General features: G+C 40.8%; 1 protein-coding gene across 4 annotated transcripts in view; it reads right to left on the minus strand.

The window, feature by feature from the left end:
- The window catches only part of DIS3L2 (DIS3 like 3'-5' exoribonuclease 2), an 85,811-nt gene that overhangs the window by 4,616 nt on the left and 68,444 nt on the right, over positions 1-12,751 (minus strand). For all 4 annotated transcript variants that reach the window (XM_076067553.1, XM_032955053.2, XM_032955052.2 and 1 more), the window contains 2 exons: positions 6,281-6,385; positions 4,430-4,531 (listed from right to left, as the gene is read on the minus strand). In XM_076067553.1, the coding sequence (XP_075923668.1) occupies positions 4,430-4,531; positions 6,281-6,385 (207 nt within the window). The remainder of the gene's footprint in view (positions 1-4,429; positions 4,532-6,280; positions 6,386-12,751) is intronic.

The raw sequence follows: 12,751 nt of genomic DNA on the forward strand, positions 1-12,751 counted from the left end.
CTTTGCAAGCCTACTGGCTATCAACAAAGATTTGTTCACGAAGCCATCCATATATACAGACACAGAAACAATTTCAACCGAGATGACAGTTTTAAACTCAGCAATCATTGGAAAGATGTCTTCTTAATAAAAGCTACATATGGATTTTACACCTCTGATTAGCACAGTTGACTACGTATGGTGCGAAAGATATTAAATATACATACATAACCAACTGTGCTAATTGGAGGTGTGGAACTAATAAGAGGTGCTATATAGCTCAGTGTGCTATACCTGGTAAAATAAAAAGTTCCGTTTAATTGTTGCCATTCTATGGTCTATAGCACTGGTGAGATAAAGCAAAAAAATTGACTTACTCTGGTATAGGCGAATCAGTTTCAAGGATAATACATAAATTACCAAGCATATTTGTTTGCATGTTTTACCACAAGTATGTGTGGTTAATGCATACATGATGTCTTGTAATAGGTGTCTCTTCGGTGTTTGAACATCTTAGTTTTTGGATTAATGCCAGAAAGGCTAGGCCTTTCGTTTTTTTTACCAGCATTTGCATCTTGAAAACAAGGTGAGTATTTATATATTAATATATGTGTAAGGACAGTACGGGGTGATGTAGGGACAGTACGGCTCCCCGTAATGTGGGACCTAAGTGGTTGCTAATATTGATTGATGCGACTAGCGTTGACAGGGTCAAGTGAGGGGAAGCACGGACCTGACAGTCGTAAATTGTAATAAGGGCAGAGACAGACAGGGCCAGGTGCGGTGAGAGAGGGTTCGGGAATAGGGGTGTGGCCGGGTCATGAGGGGGATAAGAGCCGGCGTGAACCGGGGCTCTGGGCTGCTGTTGTGGGGGAATTGCCGTCGCCGTCGTCACCTTGGAGCTTATATTCTTGGTTCTTTCGGTAAAGTCACGTAGAAGGAAAACAATAAAATAATAAAAATATAAAACAATAAAATTCTCACGACGTTTCGACTGCAACACAAGCAATCATCATCAGGTGTAAAAACCACAACAAGAACATTTGAAAAAAGTGGCGGGTTTTTTTAACGTTAGCACCACGGAGAGCGATTTGGCAGTTATTCAGATGGACGAGTTCATCTATGTTCGGAAAAGAAGAGGGGGGAGACGAAAATTAATGGATGCGGTCTGAAAGCCACCTTAAGCATGATCAATCAATTAAGACCCGAAATGGTTGATCAAAATTTTCCAATGATTGCTATGCCAGAATCCATCTTCTCGGTTGAAATTGTCTGTGTTTGTATATGTGGATAGCCTCATGAACGAATCTCTCATGGTAGCCAGATGGCTTGCAAAGAACCTCTGTCTTGGAGAAGTCAATGTCATGTGAACCTACTGAATTATAACAGTGATCTGCCACGGCCAGGTGTTGGTCCTACCGTGTTTCAGGTCTGCTTTGTGTTCACGAATGCAGCCCGAGACATGTCGTTTGGTTTCTCCAATGTAACTACTACCACAGAGGCAACTTAGTTTGTAGACGCCAGGGTACTGTATGTCCGGAATCACAACTTTTATAGACGGAACCAGATCACGGATTTTATGTAATGTGTTGAAGCGGACCTTGATCTTGTGTTTATTCAAGGTTTTAGAGATCTTTTTTGTGATCCCCGCAATGTAGGGTAAAGTGATGGTTTTGAAAGCCTTAAGAGGGTCCTTCTTCATGGTTGGAGTGATAGCTTTGCGGATTGTGTAGTCGGAATAACCATTAGCCTTAAGAGCTTGGTGTACGAGCTTAAGTTCACTGGCTATGTGTTCCTGGTCGGATATGCATTGGGCTCGATGATGCAGAGTCTTGATGAGGGAATTCTTCTGGGATGGATGGTGGTGGGAATCCGGTTTCAGGTAAACATCTGTATGGGTAGCTTTCCTGTAGACAGAGTGGCTCATTGAACCATCAGGTCTCTTTTTTATTAGGACATCCAAAAAAGGTAGCTTGCCATCTTTTTCGACTTCCATAGTAAATCTGATGGCTGCGTGTATGGAATTGATGTGGTCGAGGTACATGTCATTCACGTACCTCTTCCATAAGGTTGGGCGCAGAGTGGCAGTCTGGATGGCGTCAGTCTCAAATTTCTCCATGAAAATGTTGGCTACAACTGGAGATAGGGGGGAGCCCATTGGGGTGCCCTCAGTTTGTTTGTAGAAAGTTCCATTCCAAGTGAAGTATGTATTGGTTAAGCAGTGTCTTACCAGGGGGGTACCTCAGTGTTTAGTCCTTGATGAACCAAGTCTTCAATGATTGCGATAGTGTCAGGTACAGGACCTTTGGTGAATAAGGAAACTACATTAAAACTGACAAGCAGATCGTCTGGGGACAGGGAAATAACCTTGATTGTCGATACCAGGTGAGTAGAACTTTGTACCGCAGGTGGTTTTTCCAGTGAAAGGCCGCAGGATTTCAGACAGAAAACGAGCCAGTTTGTAGGTGGGGGAGTTGATAGTAGAGACGATGGGACGAAGGGGTGTACCTACTTTATCTATTTTTGGTAAGCCGTATAATCTTGGTGGCCTGGCAGCAGAAGGTTTCAACGAGAACTGTTTGGTTTGATCAATTAATGCGGTTGAATCAGAAATGATTTTGTAGGTGTGTATGAAGAGGCTGTTGGTGGGATCTCTTTTTATTTTTGTATAGCTGCCATCGTTGAGTAATTCTTGAATTTTGTTATTATATTATATTTTATCCATGATGATAGTGGCATTGCCCTTATCGGCTGAGAGGATGACAATGTCATCCCTCTTTTTTAATTTATATAATTCAAAACGCTCATCTTTGCTGAGGTTGCTAGCTGGCATCTTAGCGTTTTTAAGGGTTGCAGCGATTTCAGATCTTGCTACGTCTGCAGCGATGTGACCCAGGCCCTTGAGAGCCACGTCTACTTGGGCAATGATATCATTAACTGGTAAGTGTTTAGGTGTGACGGCAAAGTTTAGCCCTTTAGCTAAAATGGATTTCAGACCATCGGAAATAGAACTGTTATTGCGATTAATTACGACTTTGTTAACATCTAGCTTTTTGGTGTGTGGGTCCGGTCTTTTGTTTGAGAGGAGGTTAAATTTGGAAATCAGGTTATCCTTACATTTGGTCGACATAGTGGCAGCTGAAGAGGCAGCCATATTTTCTACATGTTCCCAATCCGATGTGGACATTGTTTCCGTCAATGATAAGTGTGATTTGTAGAGTGTCTTGTCTAACTGATCTAGTTCGGTGCGTATAAGTCTCATTTTCTCTGAGATAAGAGCTAAGCTAGTTCTGGAAATAATTTGTTTCGCATTAGAAGAAGTTACAGCAACAGAGGTCAGTGTAAATGCGATTGTCATCTTCATCATCCTGGAGTGGGCACCTTGTAGTCTTGGAAGGCTAGAGTTATGTTGTCTCACTATATAGTCACTCGCGGTTACTCGTTAAGTTATCAGTGAGTCGGCAGACTTTATTCATAATAAATTTACATATAACAGAACAAGACGGTGTCTCTGAGAGCTACATTACATATGCACGTGAAAGATGTTGCTATAAACTCTTTGGTTCTTTCGGTAAAGTCACGTAGATAGAAAAATGAATAATAGACCTCGACATTTCGATTGCAACAACAAGCAATCGTCTTCAGGTGGGAAAGCCACTGTGACAGGTCATTATATAGATCTGAGAGAGGGAAGGGGGGGAGGGGCTGCCATAACGGGCGAGAGGGTGGGGGTGAAATTCAAAGAGGGAATGAGGTGAGAGATAGAAGAACCAAAGAGTATGAATTGTGACTGCAGGAATTCATACTCTTTGGTTCTTTCGGTAAAGTCACGTAGATAGAAAAAAAAGTCACGTAGATAGAATTTTTTTTTAATCTACGTGACTTTACCGAAATAATTCCTGCAGTCACCAAAGCTTTAAATCAGGATTGAACCGCCTCTACGGGGAGGATTTCCACACAACTCAGACATGACTTCAACCGAGAAGATGGATGCAAATTTAGCAATCTTTGGAAGGACGTTGATCAACCAAGTAAAGTGTCAACTGCTGTGCTTGCCGACTCTCTGAGTTGCATTACATTTCTAAGTTTGCTAAGTCTGATCTCGTTCCCTCTTTGAATATCACTCCCACCCTCTCGCCCGTTACGGCAGCCCCTCCCCCCCGTCCCTCTCTCGGATCTATATAATGCCCCGTCACAGCGGCTTGTTTCTCTTTCTCACCTGAAGACGATTGCTTGTTGCTGCGATCGAAACGTCGTGATCTATTATTTATTTTTCTATCTACGTGACTTTACCGAAAGAACCAAAGAGTATGAATTCCTGCAGTCACGGAAGCTTTAAATCAGGATGTTGCTATATTTTAAAGTGTATGCTTTAAAAAATAAACTGAAGCAAATCAACGTCTACAACAATACCCAACTTGTCAGCAATACGCATTAAGAGAATCCTCACCTGTTGGATTGGCTGCTGCTCTGGTGACTTTGGTTCCCAAACAAGTGTCAATTTTGGCTGCCTTCCTTGTTTGGTGAAATGAAATGTTCGCAAGGGCAGAGCCTGTAAAAAAAGGCAAGTGTGTAAAATTCCAGGCTCAAATGAGAATTGCATCAAACCAGGTGGTTCTTCAAGACCTAGAGTTTTTCATGAAGAAACACACAAGCAAGTTGTTTTTAAGTTCAAAATTTAAATGGTTTAAGTCTGGAAAACAAAACTAAATCAAAGTAATATATACATTGAATCTGACGAATTGCAGCCAAGTAGTGTCATGGCTACAATAAATGTGTGGAATTCCAAATTTGTATATATACTTGTGGTCTAGAAACCAGCCACTCCATGCCCAAGCTGATCATGCTTGTTTGGATATTGGGTGCTAAATCGGTAACAAGCATGGACTACCAACAATAAGGGCTTTATATGGTACAGATGGACTGCAGATGAGTGCACTTGCGAACGACTGGTATCAGTGGAGTTAAGATCAGCCTCTGTTATGGGGCATAACTTGAGTGGTAAAATATGGTCAAGGAAACCTCATGACCAACATGGCATGTGGATGACTTCATCCAGCAGTATATTTCCATGTCAGGGTTTTGACTCTTCTAAGGATTACCATCAGGCCGATACAAATCAATTGTGAACAACCTCTATGGAGATGTTAACTACCTCGCGTAGTATACAGATGGTGGGTCGGTCTCGACCCTAATGCCTGTTTATTTGCAGTTTGCATGTTCTCCCTGTGGACGTGAAGATTTTCCTCTGGGTCCTCCGGGTCCTCCGGGTTTTCCCTCCACATTTATAAACATGTGTTTAGAGTATTTGGCTGCGATAGATTTCCACATAAGCCAATTGGTTGAGCTATCATTTGTGGTCAGGTGGCTTATGAAAAAGAGATATATAGCCCAGTGGGCCTTAACTGGTAAAATAATAGTTTAGTTTAATAAAAAAAATGCCCAAGATAAACAATATGGAACCCAAGGGTGGTCATTGGAAAACACGACACTGTATTTGCAAGGTCTGTAACATCATTTCCTCTGGGTTCTCCAGGTTTTTCTCACCGCTAAAAACATACACTGTAACAGATAATATTCAAAAATCCAAATGCTGAAACCTGCAAATTACATAATTGTGATGACACGTAGCAACATTGCCCCCCTACTGTGAAAGCTTGGCAGGAGCCTCCTGAAAAAAGGCTTTCCCGAGTAAACACGTGGAACAATAAATATAATAATCTTTATATAACTGATACATTTCACACCACAAAGCATTCCATGTAAAATGTACACTTTGTCCTCTATGTTTTGGTTTGGTTTGAGATGACTGCTGGGTTTGGTGGCATATTGGCTGTGATGAATTCACGTGCCTCAGAGCCCGAGTGAGAATAAAATGAATCCTCACACCGTGACAGCGTGCTCCAAGCGACATTTTCATAAACAAGTAAAAGATCCCCGATCGTTCTGTACAAACCTGATTTGTTGCATGCGAGTGTCGGCCTAGCAGGATAATTAGAAATACCAGAGATAAAGACAACATTGGATCCGAAAAGGGTCCTTGAAAAACAAAAGTAAACGTTGCGAGGATGCCCCGATCCACAAGGAAAACTTTAATCTATAAACTATCGACACATTGCTCCTCATGCACTCTTTCTGGCATTGTCATTTTATTTTGAGTACATTCCTAAATTGCCGCAAACCCCATCTCTGTGTATGATTGCAGAGTTAATCGCTCTCAGATAGCAGGAAGAAATTCATACAAGCCAAACTAACACAAGCCGACATGGGTAGTTACACTATTAGTCAAGAGATTACTTACATTGCAATAAACTCGCTTCTGAACACCAAATGTCAGTGATAAAACATCAAATGCCTGGTCCAGAACTCCCATAACCATGGCTTCTGTTTCCAAAGGACCGCTCTCCTGTAGAAGATACATTCCTTGAATTAAGATTTGCATCAACAATTCAAACACGTATTACACAAACATAAGTCAAAGCAATTTCCTGTTCAAATGAGCCGAGCCAGTGGTGGAAAATCCACATTCCTATAATGGGAGCGAGTGTCTACATTTGACAACCACTGTTAACTGTCCACAAAGTAGTATGCATTTCAGCTCCCCCCCCACCCCCAGAGGGATGATTGGCTGACATAAAGAGGAACAGATGGCTCATGAAACATGTAACTCAGAAACATATCGACCGTAAAGAAATGTAAGTGGGCATAAGCAGAACATCGCTGAATAGGATGATAACTGAAGAAACAAGACGGCTGACAGAATCGCAGCTGAAGGAGAGCACGTACCCAAGAGAACCACTGCTGTAGAGTTGGAGTGATGAGATCAGTTATTGTGAAGGAGTGAGCTAGATTGTGGCAATGCAGGAAGGTGGTGATTAGGTAGGGGCCTTCATGCAGCACCAGATATGATGGTGATTGGACAGGTGGCTCAGCGATGGAGTGAGCTACTCGCAATAGTAAAGTTGCGAATCAAAATCCTGGTTGGGGGTTGATGTAACACATCATCCCTCAAGGGTCGATAAAATAAATACCACTTTGTCTGGAAGTTAAAAGTGGTTGTTCTACGGTAGACTCAACCCTGTCAAATGAATGATAAATTTCCACCACTGGTTCAGGGCTGGAAATAGAAAAAAATTAGTCAATAAAAGGTTTTTGGGTTAGATCACGTAAATAAAAAAATGTCATTAAAACCCACTACCACCCGACAGCCAACTAGTAAGGGTTGTCATGTAAACAGAACACGCCAATTCGTCACGAGTACAGCACACCAGTGTGTTGGAGAGCCAAGCCACAACATTTACAATCTGAGTACGACGTTTTGCCAGTAATTACAACTCGATTTAAAGCTTTCGTGACTGCAAGGATTAATCTTCTTTGGTTCTTTCGTAAAGTCACATAGAATGAGAATAAAATAATAAAATAAAATAACACAATAAAATTCTCACGACGTTTCGGCCACAACACAAGTGGCCTTCATCAGGTGAAGGGACGAGACTGTCGAGGACAGTGCTGGAGCGAACACAGCCAAGCTCAGACCGCGACCTTTAAGCTGTGTGAGAAGAAACAGAGCACCTTGACAAAGGAATTAGCATAAAAATTAGCATTTAATTGGCGGACTTAGCATGATGAACGGTGTAGAGGGGGTCAACATGTGCAGACCGGCGAGGGGGGGAGGGGGAGTTTACATATTGATGGTGTGAAAAGGGAATTTAAGCTGCTGCGAAAGTTTGGGATACCACTACTTGAAAAAATATACTATACCATTGAAAATTAGTTTAATGTTTGGTTCGAATAATTTAGCATTGAAATAGCTGCCTGATTAGCTTGTGACTGGTCACAGAAATGGCTATGTTAAAGTCAAAGCCTACACATCCACAGAGGCACCTAGTAAAAATCAAACAGGAGAATTTAGCATTGAAATAACTGAGTGATTAGCTTGTGACTGGTCATAGAAATAGCTATGTTAAAGTCAAAGCCTACACATCCACAGAGGCACCTACTACATATCAAACAGGAGAATTTAGCATTGAAATAGCTGAGTGATTAGCTTGTGACTGGTCACAGAAATGGCTATGTTAAAGTCAAAGCCTACACATCCACAAAGGCACCTAGTACAAATCAAACAGGAGAACTTAGCATTGAAATAACTGAGGGATTAGCTTGTGACTGACTGGTCATAGAAATAGCTATGTTAAAGTCAAAGCCTACACATCTACAGAGGCACCTAGTACATGGATGCCAAAGGGGCTGCAACAACTCGACTATCATATAGTAAACCGATGTGAAAAAACCTAAGTCTAAATTACATCAATATAATAAATGTACTCAATATATTCCTCAATAAGCTGAGCTATTAACAGTAACTGGGTATACACTACACTATATAATGAATAGCATATAGTAAACCAATAAAAAAACTAAAATATAAACTACCTCAATGTTATCAATAAACTCTATATATTCTCCAATCAGCTAAGCTACCAACAATAAGTCGTTATATATCACAATGCTATATGGCGAAAAAATGGGTGGATTCTTACCCTCAACTTTAGCACCACGGATAGCTACGAGCCATTTCGGTTCTTAATTGTATTTTCAGACCGCAGCTCTTTCGCTAGCATTGACTCTTAATACCTCTCATACCACGGTTAATGGTATGGTTTACAACATGGAGTATAACAGCGCCTCGCAGCTGTCTCTCTCCCCCTCCTCTGTTCCGACCATGGATGAACTCGTCCGTCTGAACGGGGCCTGTAGCTATCCGTGTTGCTAAAGTTGAGGGTAAGAATCCACCCATTTTTTCGCCATATAGCATTGTGATATATAACGACTTATTGTTGGTAGCTTAGCTGATTGGAGAATATATAGAGTTTATTGATAACATTGAGGTAGTTTACATTTTGGTTTTTTTATTGGTTTACTATATGGTATTCATTATATAGTGTAGTGTATACCCAGTTACTGTTAATAGCTCAGCATATTGAAGCATATATTGAGTACATTTATTATATTGATGTAATTTAGACTTAGGTTTTTTCACATCGGTTTACTATATGATAATCGATTGGATGCAGCCCCCTTTGGCGTCCACATACTAGGTGCCTCTGTAGATGTGTAGGCTTTGACTTTAACATAGCCATTTCTGTGACCAGTCACAAGCTAATCACCAGCTATTTCAATGCTAAATTCTCCTGTTTGATTTGTACTAGGTGCCTCTGTGGATGTGTAGGCTTTGACTACATAGCCATTTCTGTGACCAGTCACAAGCTAATCACGCAGCTATTTCAATGCTAAATTATCCGAACCAAACATGAAACTAATTTTCAATGGTACAGTATATTTTTTCTAGTGGTATCCCAAACTTTCGCAGCAGCTTAAATTCCCTTTGCACACCATCAATATGTAAACTCCCCCTCCCCCCCTCGCCGGTCTGCACATGTTCACCCCCTCTACACCATTCATCATGCTAAGTCCGCCAATTAAATGCTAATTTTTATGCTAATTCCTTTGTCAAGGCGCTCTGTTTCTTCTCATACAGCTTAAAGGTCGCGGTCTGAGCTTGGCTGTGTTCGCTCCAGCGCTGTCCTCCAGACAGTCTCGTCCCTTCACCTGATGAAGGCCACTTGTGTTGTGGCCGAAACGTCGTGAGAATTTTATTTTATTAATTTATTATTTTATTCTCATTCTACGTGACTTTACCGAAAGAACCAAAGAAGAATTACAACTCGCTTCATCAGGCGACAGCAAGATTTGTGGAGAAGTCTAACTGTTTCGTTCCTGAAATAGAGGCGTAGATGTAGTGACCACGCTTCTGCGCTCTTGCGGAGGGGGGGATTACTGAGGCAACGTACATTATGGATGTACATTATGCCAGCCCTTTGAACTTGTCCTTCCTGTCTATTGTTTATTAAAATAGCTCTATCAACATTGGAGTACGCTGCCCTTTGTAGGCATGCATTTAAATAATGCATTATTTGATTATTCGCTTCCACGCAGCACTAAGGCAGTAGCTATCCGAACAGTAAAAGTTATTTTGATTCTTACAATTTCGATAGATTCTCTAATTAGTCTTGGTCAGTAGCAGCTAGTTTTGCACAAAACTTCAATATTATCAAAATCAATTGAGTGTCCTTGTTGGCACGTGTGTTCTGGTACTGCTCACAGTTGTATTTGGGATAATTTAATATTTCTTTGATGTTCTTTTAGTCTTGTGCTAATCATTCGTCCTGTTTGCCCAACATAACATTTACCACACGTGCAGTTAATCCTGTGCACACCTTCTGTTGATAGCTTCAGTAATACATATTTTGTACCAGGTATTAATTTCTGTATTTTATGTACCGTGCCAAATCTGACTAGGATGTATTGTTTTTCCAAACATCTCGCTAGTTTATCAATAACTCCCACAATGTACGGTATTTTGATCATTTTAATTACAGTGAGGGAAAAAAGTATTTGATCCCCTGCTAATTTTGTACGTTTGCCCACTGACAAAGAAATGATCAGTCTATAATTTTAATGGTAGGTTTATTTGAACGGTGATAGAATAACAACAAAAAAATCCAGAAAAAGGCATGTCAAAAATGTTATGAATTGATTTGCATTTTAATGAGGGTAGTACGTATTTGACCCCTCTGCAAAACATGACTTAGTACTTGGTGACAAAACCCTTGTTGGCAATCACAGAGGTCAGATGTTTCTTGTAGTTGGCCACCAGGTTTGCACATATCTCAGGAGGGATTTTGTCCCACTCTTCTTTGCAGATCTTCTCCAAGTCATTAAGGTTTCGAGGCTGACGTTTGGCAACTCGAACCTTCAGCTTCCTCCACAGATTTTCTATGGGATTAAGGTCTGGAGACTGGCTAGGCCACTCCAGGACCTTAATGTGCTTCTTCTTGAGCCACTCCTTTGTTGCCTTGGCCGTGTGTTTTGGGTCATTGTCATGCTGGAATACCCATCCATGACCCATTTTCAATGCCCTGGCTGAGGGAAGGAGGTTCTCACCCAAGATTTGACGGTACATGGCCCCGTCCATCGTCCCTTTGATGCGGTGAAGTTGTCCTGTCACCTTAGGTATAAAAGACACCTGGGAGCCAGAAATCTTTCTGATTGAGAGGGGGTCAAATACTTATTTCCCTCATTAAAATGCAAATCAATTTCTAACATTTTTGACATGCGTTTTTCTGGATTTTCTTGTTATTCTGTCTCTCACTGTTCAAATAAACCTACCATTACAATTATAGACTGATCATTTCTTTGTCAGTGGGCAAACATACAAAAGCAGCAGGGGATCAAATACTTTTTTCCCTCACTGTACTTGGGTAGTTTTAATGCTCTTGTTATTTGATTTGGTTTTGGTATTCAATGCCCTGTTGATTTGTGCATCATTGTAACCATTCATTTGCAGCGCTTCTCTAACATGTTGAATTTCACTTCTCAGACTGTCACCATCTGACACTTTCTTAGCTCGATGAATGACCATCTTGATGAGCAGATTTCTGTGCGGGGTGATGGTGCGACTCTGCATTCAGATAGGCGTCAGTATGCGTTTTCTTTCGGTAAACACTGTGTTATTTTACTATTTCGACCCCGTCCAAGCAGAATATGCAGAAAGAGTAGAGTTCTGTCAGCTTCCACTTCCATGGTGAACTGGATGTACGGGTTTTGCGAGTTGAGATGATTTAGAAATGCGTTCAGTGTATCTTTGCCGTGTGGCCAAACCACCAATGTGTCATCCAAATATCGAAACCAAGCAGATGTTTTTTTTGCGTGCTTGAAGCTATTGATTTTGTTTCAAAATATTCCACGTACAAATTCGCTATCACCGGAGACAAAGGAGAGCCCATTGCTGCTCCTTCCTTTTGTCTATAGAAGTCACCTTACCACAAGAAGTAAGTGTTATTTAGACAGTGTTCAGCTTTATTCTTAGCTCTTTCGGTAAAGTCACGTTGAAGGGAAACAATAAAATAATAAAATATATAACAATATTGGTTCCCTTCAACGTGACTTTACCGAAAGAGCTAAGAATATGAATTACTGCAGTCACGAAAGCTTTAAATCAAAAGTGTTCAGCTAGTTTTGGGATATCTTTGGCTAAACCTTTGTTCGTTACCAGAGTGTTGAGTAATTTAATTTACTCGTTGACTGGAACCCTCGTGAACAGAGAGGTCACATCAAAACTTACGAGAATATCATTAGGTTTAAGCTGAATATATTTAATTATATTTACATGTTCAGATTTTTGATCAACGAAGAGGTCCTACCGATCTAGGGCTGAATTTGTTTAGTTACGTATTGTGCTAATTTGTACGTGGCAGAGCCTATTGTACTAACTGTGGATCTGAATGGGAAATCAGGTTTGTAAATTTTTGGTTGCCCATAAAGTCTTGGTGGTTTTAATGCCCTTGGTTTGATCAGGTATTGCTCTTCCTTGGGAATTGATGACTTGGCAATGATTGTCGTTGTTTTACGTTCCAAGGTGCTGGTTGGGTCTCGTTTAATTTTAAGGTAAGTCCCTTCATTGAGTAAATCTTTGATTTTATTATCATAGTCCTCACGGGGCATCACAACAGTCGATCAGCCCTTATCAGCAGCAAGAATTTGGATATCTTTATTTGCTCTCAATTCTCTTACGGCTTTTGCTTCACCGGTGAAGCAAAAAAGATATCCAAATTCTTGTTGCTGATAAGGGCCGATCGATTGTTGTGATGCCCCGTGAGGACTATGATAATAAAATCAAAGATTTACTCAATGAAGGGACCTACCTTAAAAT

Source organism: Petromyzon marinus, chromosome 16, assembly GCF_048934315.1.
Source record: "Petromyzon marinus isolate PM22_M1 ecotype Great Lakes invasive population chromosome 16, UKy_Petmar_22M1.pri1.0, whole genome shotgun sequence".
Lineage (NCBI taxonomy): Eukaryota > Metazoa > Chordata > Hyperoartia > Petromyzontiformes > Petromyzontidae > Petromyzon > Petromyzon marinus.